Source organism: Bemisia tabaci, chromosome 3 (genome assembly GCF_918797505.1).
Source record: "Bemisia tabaci chromosome 3, PGI_BMITA_v3".
Classification (NCBI taxonomy): Eukaryota; Metazoa; Arthropoda; class Insecta; order Hemiptera; family Aleyrodidae; genus Bemisia; species Bemisia tabaci.
The window spans coordinates 10,137,629-10,151,350 of record NC_092795.1 but is presented as its reverse complement, the minus strand read 5'-3'; the positions used below and the strand labels follow the sequence as shown (position 1 = coordinate 10,151,350).

At 41.7% G+C, this 13,722-nt stretch overlaps 1 protein-coding gene across 10 annotated transcripts in view; it reads right to left on the bottom strand.

Moving 5' to 3' along the window:
* Window positions 1-13,722, bottom strand: part of LOC109030972 (uncharacterized protein CG43867) — a 259,857-nt gene that overhangs the window by 83,810 nt on the left and 162,325 nt on the right. For 2 of the 10 annotated variants that reach the window (XM_072297739.1, XM_019042224.2), the window contains exon 2: window positions 1,638-2,069. The exons of 7 other annotated variants lie outside the window; for them this stretch is intronic. In XM_072297739.1, coding sequence (XP_072153840.1) covers window positions 1,638-1,757 — 120 coding nt within the window. In that variant the 5' untranslated portion in view covers window positions 1,758-2,069. Of the gene's footprint in view, window positions 1-1,637; window positions 2,159-13,722 lie in introns of all 10 variants that reach the window. One more of the 10 variants, XM_019042223.2, reaches the window with a different exon arrangement.

Genomic DNA, 13,722 nt, shown 5'->3' with positions numbered 1-13,722 from the left:
TCGTGACCTACTGATGCTATCGGAAAATTAGGCCGGCACGCAAACAACCGGGAAAAAAGATAAAGTTTAATTTCGGGGCGAAAATGAGCGCTTGGGGTCGGCGCGCACAGAGGGAACGTTTGATCGTTTTGTGGCGAGTAGTGTAACACTGGGAAAAAAAACACATCGGATCTAGAGTCCAGACTCTTGAAAACATTGACAAAGAAATAGACTCTTGATTCAATCAGATTTAAGCTTAAATCAAAAGGAAATCCGCTCAAATTGAGAGGCTTGGTTCTTGATTTAAGCTTAAATCTGATTGAATCAAGAGTATTTTTTCTTGTCGATGTTTTTAAGAGTCTGGACTCTAGATCCAATGTGTTTTTTTCCAGTGAACGTCACACACTGGATCGAATCATTAGCAGGAGTCAGACAAAATCTGGAAAATTTGAAAGCTTTTTTCGAAAATATAGGACATTATGGTTTAGGAGTGGTTCCAGTGGTTTTTATGTGAAATTTCCGTTATGAAACAGTCCAAGAAATTGAATTTGTGACGAGATAAACATCAAAATTAGAAATTTTAGCCAAAAATTTCATGTCCGACCTTTTCTATTAGCTACATTCCACTGTGCGTCGTTTTCCGGACGAAGAAACGTATCACCATGCCAAGGTTGCAAAATTGAATGAAACAGTTTAATTTTTTATAAGAATATACCTGTGTAATATTTGTCGGAAATTTTTATGATTCTTGCTTGAGATCAGAGGAAAAATCGATGAAATTTTATGTTAGAAATGCCCAAGATTTACTTGGTAAAAATGCAATTTGCGAGAAGAAATTTGTCAACATTGAAATGCAGTTACGTTTCTTCGCGAGGGAAACGACGAAATATGAAAAGACTTCAGGAGTTCAAGGTAAAAAAAGACAAATGGGACCGCGATGGCTAGGGTGCAAAACCGCTTAACTGAAAATTTTGGCAAAAATGAATTAGCGATGGTGCCTAATTCTACAGTACAGGGAGCATTTGGACGTATTTCTGTCAAATGGACCTAAGCGCCAATTTGAGTTCCTTTTAAGGAATTTAGAATCCCGGATAGCGCGTTCTGACAAACGGACCTAAGCGCCAAGGAAAATCATTGCGAGTATAGGACGGAATAAGCCGGTCGCCCGGTTCCGCCACCAATCCAAGCCCCCCTCTACCTTCCTCACCCTATGGCGCTTAGGTCCGTTTGATAGAAATACGTCCATTTATGATTTGTGTAACGCACTTTTTAGGTATTTTTTATCCCCCCTCCTCCCCATTGGAACGCAATCCTGGAACCCTTTCATTATTAACCTCCTCCCCTTACTTGAGAAAATCTGAGGGATTTTTTATCATCACGCAAACCGGCGACCGGCGAAAATAGACGCAATCTTTTTTTGAGATTTTGCCTGTTTGGTACCAAAAGAGGGGGTCACGTAACGATGGCACTGACCGCCCGCCCCTTATAACATAGAATAACGCAGGCTTATACCCCCTCCTACATCTACAGCGTTGCGTAACTTATAAACGTTCCCATAAAATGCGGAAGCTGATGTTTTTTAGTTTTATCCAATTCCGCATGGGAGCGCTCTGGACGATCCTTGAATTAACAACAATAAGCATATGGAGTGAGTTTACCTTCTGGACGAGCTCCTGGATGGTGGGGTTGGCGTCCATGCTGGTAACGACCAACAGCTCGGTCGTATCTGACGTGGGGTTGAAGTTGTCATCGACACGACCTTCTTCGGGCTGCACCATTCATCAAATTCCCAGGCTGCCGAACTCGACAGCTCACCCAACACCCAACTCCACGACTGGAAGTTGAATCGGTATCTCCAACCGCACAAGCGCACTCTCACTTCACTGAGATTTGATCGCCGATTTCTGATCCTTTTCGGGATTTACCGATCGATTTTCGAGTTCGCATACACTTATGGAGATTTTTCCAGCACTTTGGTCCAACAAAATTCAACTTTGGTCGGGTATTGAAGCCCTTTCCTATAAGTCACTGATAAACGTTGGCTTCACCGTAGTGTTTGACTTATTTATTTAACGGTCTTTAAACGGATGCTATAATCAAGAACCATTGGACACTTAGGAAAAAATTAAAGCTTAGGAAAACTCCTACGCGGGTACATTTGTAATTTTTTATCCAAACACTGACACGGGAGTAAACAAAAATAAATTATACTAAAACGGATATGCCCGTATAAAATTGCATACAAAATTCAACTAGCTAATGTACACATACCGATGCATTTTGATACGGCAATCCATTTTAGTATCATTTATTTAGTGATAGATACAATATGCGAACTACCGCGAATCATTAAAAAGTAATTTTCAATTGAACTAGACCATCTTGCGATAACGAGCGGATAAAAGATTAGGATTGTGCTGAACATTAAAGGAATATAGAAAAGATATTACACGGTTTGAGTTGAAATTACTAAAAAACCCAATAATTTGGTGCTCATTACTTGGAAGGAATATAACGACATCTCCTAAATTTTGAATAGGTACCATCCCTTCCAATTTGTTTCCAGTCCTATAGGAGGGTAGGGCCAATATCTACCCAATGCTAGGTGATACCATTTTAAGAGCCAGCCCTTTGAAGGTTTTTCCCGTACTACATGAAGGATACATAAAATTTACAGCGAGCGAGGTATACTTTGAAAATAATTTGGGAAAGTCTTCAGTTTGTAAAAAAAAAAAAAAAAATTCTCGAGATAAGTTCTACAAATTTTACAAAAAATAAGGGGGGATGATATTCAACAGCTGAACATTTCACAAATTAGCTGCTGCTGACAGTTATTGAGCAAGTTCAAAAAGTTCTGTACACAGAGGAAAAGTTCGATCATCGTTGGGTTCGCGTGATTCAAGCTTCCGGATTGAAACAAACACAAAAATAGGTTCAGTCATACCTAGACTTTCGGTTGTGCGAATACATGATTAAACGTTTGACTATATGAACCAAATCGAACGTTCAGTTTGAAAAATCGAGTGCCTAAACTTCGGTTCATAAAATCCAACATTTTTTTCAGAGTAAAATCAAAGCGTATCTTACGAATGATATTCAATTTGAAATGTTTTTAAGTACGCAGAAAATATTTTTACAGTAAAGCGTCATTGAAGGTCGGAAAAACTTCAACACGCTTCAGCCGACCGTAAGACGAAAAATAAAAGCATGTTTCTAAAAATGTATTCTTCCACAACGGCCATAAAGGTCCGCGATCGGGTATCCCGGCAAGCATTTATGTTCCGTTCGGAATTCAGATAGGCGGTTCGAAAACGATTTCCAACGAGAAGGTGAAGGGATTACAGGGCTGGGGGTGAGTTCCGCGTCTCGGCGGCCCGTCCCTCGTTTTTCACGGGGCTGTAACGGGATTCCCGGCCGCTCGCTCGGAAACTTGTTAAAACAAGCTCAAATAAACAAACGAATCAAAACGTGAATTAAAATTCACGATCCTTTTCTCAAAGGAATAATAATCGAGGATTCAACAGCTCAGGGAGCGGAGCGAAAAAGCACAGCCTCGCCAAACCGCGTTGCCACGTCTAGGCACTTTCAGAGGAGCCAAGTTCGAGGGAAAAAAGAAAAGACAACTAATGGACTTCCAAGTCCACTATTGACATGCGTAAAGCTAAAAATAAAAAAATTATGGCAATAATTTCACTACAAAATACGACGGAAACCTGTGAGCCCTTTTCCTTCAGGTAATAATCATCAAATTAACCAAAGTTGCAATTCCTCATTGAAGCTTACTCCTCAGTGCACCATTCAGATTATAACTCAGCATTGGGCCCCAAACCAGACTGAGACTCAGTTTGGGTTGCGGGCAGCACTGATTTTTTATCAGGTTTCAAGTTTCAAGATTTTTCATACTCCAAGTCTTTAGCATAAAAATCCCTGGCTTTTCGCATCATTCCCTAGCTGGGTGTAATTCCCTGAAAATTGTATTAAATAAGTTTATTATAAGGTTTATAAAAGTTATTCCCTGGTTGAAGCGGGTGGTTGCAATGGATAAAGAATGTGGATAATAATAGACTAACTTTCGGCAACCAACGAGAGATCCTACAGTTAGTCCACCGTTTTCTCCCATTGTCTGCGGGAACCACCCAATTCAACCAACAGGATCGCTCCACACTCCGTATGTCTTCTTTGTCTGTAGCTTTGCACTGAAAAAACATTCTCGGCGTTTTTACCAAGGTTCGTTGGTACCTTTACCATCTCACTTTTTTTACCAATTATTGGTAATTTTACCAAGACAGACTGGTAAGCTTACCTAAAAACCGGTATTTTTACTGTATTTTTCAGGTAAGAATACCACTTTTATTGGTAATCAATTCCCGGTAACTTTGCCATTTTATCTCGGTAATTTTACCACAGTCGATAAAAAATATTGGCGTTTTTACCAAGGTCTAGTAAAATTACCTAGAAAGTTCAATAATTTTACCGAGATTTCTCGGTGAGATTACCAATTCCACAAATGGTAATTTTACCAAGAAAAAACTGGGATCAAATAGAACCCTGAATTCTTGGTAATGTTACCCTTTTCTTAGTAAATACACCGAGATTTTTTTTTCAGTGTGTCTATAAAGGTCAATAATCAGCCCGCTGAAGCTTCCTTTTAAGAGGACCATGAAATCTTCCGGGGCGGTAGTTTTTCACGAGCTGAGCCCGTTCGAATTGGCAGAGGGGCCTAGAGCAAGCCATGCATTATTAATGGACGAGACGTGTCTGGTACAGGCGTCACACGGGATGGCGCGGGTGGAAGAGGGGGGGGGGGGTCGGGCGGGAGAGGCGCTAGGTGTTGTAAAGCGTGACGTGTTACGACATTAACCTGGAATTTGTAGTCGAACTTTGACGCCCGCAACGGAGCCCGTACCCCTTCTGGGCATAAAAAAAGGGGGGAAACCACGCACCGATGCGATCCTCCCCGAAATCACGCTCGTTCGGATTCGTCGTCGGCACTTGGAGGATTGGGAAAATTCCAATTCGATTCCGCTCGCCCGGCCCGGCGCGGCGGGACACAGCGATGGAACTTCGGATGGGGACGCTGTAAAATAGCTTTTGAGTTGTTTTTTCAGTGAGGGACTTCTACTTTGGAGTTGGAAGGCCGTATTCATGGTGGTTCTTCAAGCAACTCCTTTCCTTAGCGGATTCCGTATGGTTTCCATTGTGATTAAGGGAGGTATCGTCACTTTCCGGCCGAAGTATCGCGAGCGCCATGCGACGTTTAAAAATTTTCACCGATATTTTTTTTTTTTGAGAAATTGTTCAAAGGAGCTGTCAGAAAATTTCACTGAATTTTCTTCCTGCTGCCGATAAAATTCAGTGAAATTTTCAAACAGATTCAACCAACAGTTTCTCTGTACAACAATAAAATGGCAGGCCTCGCTTTTCAACTTTTCTCCCGGTTCGAGAGACACCTCATTGACAGCATAGAATGGAGTATTGCGAGTTCACGCCTCGCGCTATCGCGCCTTCAATTTTGCAGACGCAACACGGACATCCATCGAGCACGAATAGTCGTATCTCTGCGCCGTCGTCAACGCGCATTCTGTTCCTCGCTCAATTTCCACGTTGTGTTGGTTCTGTTTATCTTATTTATATTGGTGCTTCAAGGGCTACGTACGCAACATAGCCGAAGACAAAGAGTTTTAATTTTTTACCTCCAAACGGATGTGTAGATATTTGCGCAGATTTCAGTGAATGTTCTACATAGTCCAGAGCAAATTCCTTGAAAATTTTAAAGGACCCCACTCAAAACGTTAGTAGAAAAATTAAAATTACCCGGTTAGATTTGGCAAGAGCTGATAAGGCTTGGTTCCTTTTTGCTATGCGCGGTCCTTTTTAACTTTTCTCTTGAATCTGGCAGCGAAAAAATTCTTATTGTTTGATAGTGACCAAAAAAGGCTTATCTTTACTAATGCACGTTATAAAATTTTAATCTGTCTGCAAGAAATGAATCCAACCCACGGTTTTTTTTAGATCACCGAGAGGAACATACGCTCTCGGTTGGGTTACCATATTTTGTTTTATTTTTACATCTTGATTGCAAGACTTAACGATCTGACGAAGTGACTTTGAGCTCTGGACGTGGTTTTTTTCTAAAAAAAAAAAGAAAAAAAAACCCTTCCGCTAGAGTTCCCACAGAAATAAAGCTGGAAAAGTCGTAAAATGTGGAAAAAAGTACTAGAGATTGAAGAGATTTATTCGTGGCGTGGAAAACCGGACGGTCCCTGACGACAAAAGCGGTCCCTCTCTGAGGCTCGTAGCAGAGCCGTGGTTTTTTTTTCACGAACTGCAAGTAAATTACTCATTTGTGAGTTCCGGCGTCCGGAACACCGGACTAAGCCACTTCTGCTTTTTGTTTGACGTTCACTAGCTAAAGTCCCAGCTTTTCTGTTGATTTGTCGTTCACACGTGACGCTGACTGAAATTCTGCCAACTGATGGATTTTAAACCATTTTATTTATGAAGTATTCCGGGTCACTGCAATGTTTACTAGTCGATTCTATGAAACACGTTTTAAAACAGACAAACCCTTGCAGATCTCGTCGTCAGCAAACAGAATACATTATAGAGACCACACACTAATAATCTGAATAAAACCGAGAAAGACAAGGCTAATTTCGAAGGTGAACGCTATATTTCGCCTAAAGATGGTTGATGCACAACTCGTTGAGAGAGAAAAAAAAAAAAAAAAAAAAAAAAAAAAAAAAAAAAAAAAAAAAAAAAAAAAAAAAAAAAAGTTCAAAAGTCTCAAATAAAGTTCTCCAAGTGACGGATTAGAAATGTACACGCCTTAGTTTGAATTTGCAGGTGTCTGAATTTGATAATCTTCGTGTATAAGTGGAAACTGCTGAGTGAACTGAACACGAAGATACCCTTGGTTCATAAATTGAACAATTATTGGATAAGACATGACAAAATGATCTAATCTGCTAAAATACATGTGTTCAAATGGGAAATGCCTTCAGATGACATCCCAAAGCGGTGCATTTTCTTACTTTATCCCACACTGGGAAAAAAACACATTGGATCTGGAGTCCAGACTCTTAAAAACATCGACAAGAAAAAATACTCTTGATTCAATCAGATTTAAGCTTAAATCAAGAACCAAGCCTCTTAATTTGGGCGGATTTCCTTTTGATTTAAGCTTAAATTGATTGAATCAAGAGTCCTTTTTCTTGTCAATGGTTTCAAGAGTTTGGACTCTAGATCCAATGTGTTTTTTTCCAGTGTATATCAGAAAAAAATTATAAAAAATAGTCCAAATCTGCTTTTTAAGCACTCTCAGATGAAGCAATAAAAAGTTTGCGTGCAAATTGAACTTCTTTTCCTAGGCCGTTAAATAAATGTCTAAAGAGAAATAGACGTTTTCGCGCGAACGTGAAAACCTCGCGAAACCGTTTACTCAAACAGACGACAGGCCTGAAAGCGGGCGCGTTTATTTACAGCTGAAATGAAATGGGACCGATACATAAACTAAAGTCGAGTAGGGCGGGAGGGATAGCCCGTGAAAGCAGATGACCGCGCCACTCTCAAGAGCTCGCGGGTGAATCACCCTCGAAGGGATGAGGACGGTCCCGTCCCTCGGTTGCCGGTGACGATTGGAAAGAGGAGAGCAGGTCCGGTTTTCCGCCACAGAAAGGGATGAAAGTCCCGCGGCCACGTTTGACAACGACACAGGTGAGCTCGCGAGTTACGAGTCATAAACTCCGCGCTGAGTACTCTAGTTTTTCCGACGGCGCTTTGTCGGGAAGAGCCGAGGTTAAACAGTTAAACACCGTCCACGGTTCCCTCCGAAACCTGGATTAAACTTGAGAGACGCTGGGTTCAATCCAGGTGAATGACGGCGGAATCAGGGGGTCTAGCAGGGAACCAGAGCAGAGATTCAACGCGACAGTGTTTATTCAATTACACAACGACTCTATTTGATAGTGCGATTAATAATATTGAGTTTGTCAATGTTTTTCTCAAACTTGCACGGGAGGATTTTCCCCGTAACAAAGCTCATGAAAAAGTCTCGTGGAGCGAGGGCCTTACAGGGATTCCGCGGAATTTGGAAAATTAAATTCCCTGACATTTCCCTGACACATTTTGGTAAATTTCTCTGACAACTGAACAAATGCAAGATTTTTTAAAAAAAAAAAAAAAAAAAAAAAAAAAAAACAATAAAAAATGGCCGGAACTGTATGTAACAAGGTGGAGAAATGGTGCTGGTACTGGGTACTCATTAGAGCAAAAATTTGTTGACTCTAATTGAAATTTTTTTGGAATTTCTTGGCTCTGTTTTCCCCGCGAAACGGTGTGGAGCCACCACCATTTTGCCACCTTGTTAAATGCAAGATTATTAAAAAGACATAGTTAGGTATAGTTTTGCAGTAAAATTTGTTGTTCACAACGTCAAATCCACTCGAAAAAGCAAATAAAGGTGACTTAACGATTTTCCTCTGACATTTCCGTCATTTTCCCTGACATTTCCAGCTTTTCACTGACTTTTCAAAATTCCCTGAAATTACCCTGTTTTTCCTCACTGTGGCAACCCTGCTTATACAGCGACTCGTTACAAAAAAATTCATTTTAAAACCCCACCGACCGCTTCTCTAATACCTACGTGTTTGAGCCTCCCGCTCGTGTTTGAGTAGACCCCGACCGAAGAGCGACAAACACCTTCCTCTCTGGCCGCGAAACGGCTCATCCGGGCGCCGCCGGGAGGGCTCATCAAAACGCGGGAGCCTCAAAGGGAGCCCGGAGCGCCCTCGACGCAAAACGCGGGAAAAAACGGAGAGAAAAAGGCGGAAGGAACGGAAAGGGATCTGCATTAATTGGGTCATCGAGGTGGGTCTTTAAAGCGACGGGAGCCCATTAGCCGGGCGGTGTAATTAGAGCCCGCTTTACGAGGGAAGAAGACTTATTCGCAAGCTGTGCGCGTCTCCGCGTCCGCGAGGGCTTTTCATCTCGACCTCAAGCCAAAAGAATCACGGTCACCGGGGGATCCCTTTGAGAACCAGGCCGCCGCTGCGAAAAATGTTTCCCGAGGAGAAAAAACCGTCATGAGAGCAGGGGAACGCATAGAGAGAAAAAAGGAGGTGTTCGCATTTTGAGGATTGTTTACCCCGTCACGTACACTGGAAAAAAACACATTGGATCTAGAGTCCAGACTCTTAAAAACATCGACAAGAAAACGTACTCTTGATTCAATCAGAATCCAGCTTAAATCAAGAACCAAGCCTCTTAATTTAAGCGAATTTCCTTTTGATTAAAGCAAAAATCCGATTGAATCAAGAGTATTTTTTCTTGTCAATGTTTTCAAGAGTCTGGACTCTCGATCCAAAGTGTTTTTTCTCCAGGGTAGGTCGGTACAACATGGCCAGCAAAATCCGGAATTCGGAGTGTGAAAAACGAACCGTAACGTCCGATTTTTTGCTTAAATCAAGCCATGATGTAATTTCGAGCACTTTCTATAGAAAGACTTTTTTCCATAAACTGCACCATTTCCAAGAAAATCGATTATAAAAATCGTCCGTACCGACCTGCGTCATCAAAAAAAATCCAAGATGCCCGAAATGGAAACCTCCTTCTAGCGTCAAACTCATTCCAGAAAACAAACGAAGGTGCTTATCCATTTTCCCCTGACATTTTCGTCATTTTGTTCGACATTTCAAGGTTCTTTCTGACTTTTTAAAATTCCCCGACGTTTCCCATTGTTCCCTGACTATGGTAATCCTGGGATGGGTTGCCACCAACTCTAGAAAATTAAATTCTCTGATTTTCCTGACACATTTCAGTGATATTCCCTGACGATTAAAGATACGTCAGATGGTCAAAAATATATAATTAGAAATAGTTATTGGGCCATATTGTTGATCGAAACGTCCTAGAAAACGAATAAAGATGCTTATACATTTTCGTCATTTTCCCCGACTTCTAAAAATTTCCTGACATTTCCCGGTATTCCATGACTGTGGCAACCCTGCGTGGAAGATCCCTGTTGCTCCAGATTCCTGGCCTCCTTCTTTCCCTCGCCGAGCCTTTCCCGGCCCGGGGCACGAGTCTATCCCTTCCCGTGCCGACGCGCCAGATTCGGGGCGTGTGGGTGGGGCGGGGTGCGGGGGCGGCGGGCGGCGGGTTGATCCTGCGTTTGGAGAAGGAGTCGAGACCGCAACGGGAGCGGGAGCGGCGACGACGACCGCGGTGTCTTCGGCGGCGGCGGAAGCTCGAGTCGCGAGCCTGCGGTCGGTGGCGAATGCGCCCGGGAATAATGATGCGACTTTAAAAATAACACCGACTCAGTCACCTGTCTCCTGCCGCCACACAGTGGATCGAGTCTACGATAGAGTCCCTTCATAGAGTTAAGACAATGTGAATCCATTTCTGATCACTGGAAAAAAAAAAAAACACATTGGATCTAGAGTCCCTTTATACTGAGAGTCAAGACAATTTGAATCCATTTCTGATTGGTTCCCGTATTTTAGGCCTCCACAGTGTCACAAACGGGAATAAAGATTACATTTTCACCAATTGCAAAGATTATAATCTGGAATGGACCAGGGAATTACGGGTTCGGCAAGGAACAAACGGAATGAGAGGAGGAACGGAGAAAGGCATTTGAGAATGGGCCGATCAAAGATTACGAAAAACGTTCAATTTCTGTAATCTTTATTCCCGTTTGTGACATCCATGAGCCGAATTGTCTTGACTCTCAGTATAAAGGGACTCTAATTGGATCTGGAGTCCAGACTCTTAAAAACATCGGCAAGAAAAAATACTCAGATTCAATCAGATTTAAGCTTAAATCAAGAATCGAGCCACTTAATTTGAGCGGATTTCGTTTTGATTCCAGGAAAAAGCCGATTGAATCAAGAGTCCTTTTCCTTGTCAATGTTTTCAAGAGTCTGGACTCTAGATCCAACGTGTTTTTTTCCAGTGTTCTTTCAAATCCGTATTTTACTTCGACCGATTTTTCTTCAAATCCTGATGAAACTGGCATTAAATCCTGATTGACCTTAAATCCTGATGAAATCGGGATTAAATCCTGATTGACCTCAAATCCTGACGAAATCGGGATTAAATCCTGATTGACCTCAAATCCTGATGGAATCTGAGAAATCCTGATGCTAGACACTCTGGCGTACGAGGGCAGTTTTTCTTGGTGGCCGTCAGTCAGGTTTGCCCGGAGAGAGACCTAACCTAAATAAACAAACAATCTCGCGAACTGTTATAAACTCCTCTTGCGTAAGATTTCAATTCATTCAAACCTTTTGTCCTTGGAAAATAAATAAAGAAAAAGGAAACAGACGCTCGAAAACAAATGAAATCATACGATAGAAAAAGTTGGAAAACTCGTTTGTTTCCTCAGATTAGTTTTTCTGAATTAAGTCTGTGCGAACCTGGTCGGCGGTGACTGAGAAAAACTGCCCGCAGACGTGGGAATTTTGAAAAAGTGTGTTATCAACTACGCAGATTTCACGCTAACGAATAAATTTCAGACTTTTTTGACGTGCCCAACGTGATTTTCGTGCATTGGCGGATCCAGCAATTTGGCAACACCGGATTTCCTCCATTTAAACCTATGGAAATGTATCGATTCTTGGAGATGCCAGGTGCTCCGACAAAAATCGATTATTTAGCATAGGTTTAAATGGAGGTAATTCGGTGTTGCCAAATTGCTGGATCCGCCTCTGTTTTCGTGCCATTTTACCAACATAGAGTACATTTACTTGGCTGTATCTCTTACGTGCAACAGACCTATTCCACACCCAGGTGCGTTTTTCGTGCATTTCCTGTAAAAATTTACTATTGAGGACTGATCATCGAAAGTTATAGACTAAGTGATAGAAAAAGAAGACAAAGGGAAAATGAAGCAATCCTATTGTTTGAGACGGGTGGTTTTTTTCGAGGGAAAAGATGGGAGGGGGAATGATGAACTAACGATGAGGTCTCTCGTGGGTTTCCGTTATCAGTCAATCAGTCAATCAATCAGTCAATCAATCAATCAATCAATCAATCAATCAATCAATCAATCGATCAATCAATCGATCAGTCAATCAGTCAGTCAATCAATCAATCACACTGGAAGAAAAAACACATTGGATCTAGAGTCCAGACTCTTAAAAACATCGACAAGAAAAAATAGTCTTGATTCAATCAGAATCTAGCTTAAATCAAGAACCAAGCCTCTTAATTTAAGCGGATTTCGTTTTGATTCAAGAAAAAATCCGATTGAATCAAGAGTATTTTTTCTTGTCAATGTTTTCAAGAGTCTGGACCCTAGATCCAATGTGTTTTTTTTTCCAGTGCAATCAATCAATCAATCAATCCATCAATCGATCGATCAATCAATCCATCAATCAATCGATCGATCGATCAATCGATCAATCTAAATAATCAGCCTGCTGTTGGATTCAAAGTAGCGACGGCACTCAAAATCAATGATTGGACGCCTTTAAGAAAAACAAGAGGCTTCCACGAGTGCTCTACTCAATCCAAAACACTTGACCGCTGTTTGCAAAGAAAGTTTCAATGGAAAATATTGGCATTATTACATCAATATTATTCCGTTGTCGGACGGTCCTTAAATTTGACAAGTTTCAAGAGAGGCTATTTCCGAATCGTGAAAAACTTCGCTTCACGGAAATTCCAAGACGGAAGAGTTTCCGAGCGCGGCTCGAAAATTTCAGCATCGCTTTTATTCATAGCCACTTTTTCGAGCATCGGAGCGGAGGAATAACAATCCCGGTTCCGAGAAACAAGCACCGTAGCACCTGCATTAGACACAACATTATGAATTGCTAGCGTAGTCAATTAAGTCGAGAAGCGAGGTTTTCCAAGTTCCTCCGGATCGGAAGTTACGCACCGACTTGGCGTCGCGGAACTTCCGGGAAATTCCCGCGAAATGAGAAAAAGCGAAGAATTAATAAGGGGAATGAAAATGAAAATGAAAACGTGGACCCCCCTCCCGTTCTCAGCGGCGGGGAAGCTGAGGAGGGGGAGGGGGCTGAAATTAAAATTACTGAAAACTTACGAGAAAAACTTTAAAAGCTCCCGCGAAATGGAGTTGCCTCGGGTAGGCGCTGAGTGCTGAGAGCCTGAGAAGGCCGCTTACATCCCGGACATAGGCATTGCCAGCTGGGACCGCCTCGGAATCGTTTCATCGGGATTAGCATAACACCCTTCTCGACCGATTTATCTTTTTTCTCACAAATTATGAAGTCTTTTAGCTCTGCTAGGATTAATTGAAACTTCCTTGGAAGAGGGGGATTCCGTGGTGCGATGAGGAGTGGAAATCTGTTGATTGAATAAGTCCACCTGTTACATTGTTCCCATTTAAAATGTCCCCTCGACTAAAACGCTCCCTTCCTTCGCATTTCAGTTTGATTTTAATTGAGCCATCCATTTCTTTGAAGCAAAGAAAACATTCAGCACTTTGGTTAATTTTTATTTTTACTTATTTCTGTTTTTACAAAAAAAACCGTCAATCTTCGGAAATATTTCCGTGGGATCTCCTTCTTGCCTTTCATCCAGAGGCGAGGCGTGAATGATCGATTATCGATATTTTCCCGTTTGAAACGATGGTAAAAAATCAACTATAAAGATGTTCATTACGAACCCTCTGTTTATCGATCCTTTCCCATGGGTTTAAATGGCAGATCAATCGATATATCGCAAAGCACGCCGCGGCACTACTTTCATCGTTATTCAAATTACAAAGGT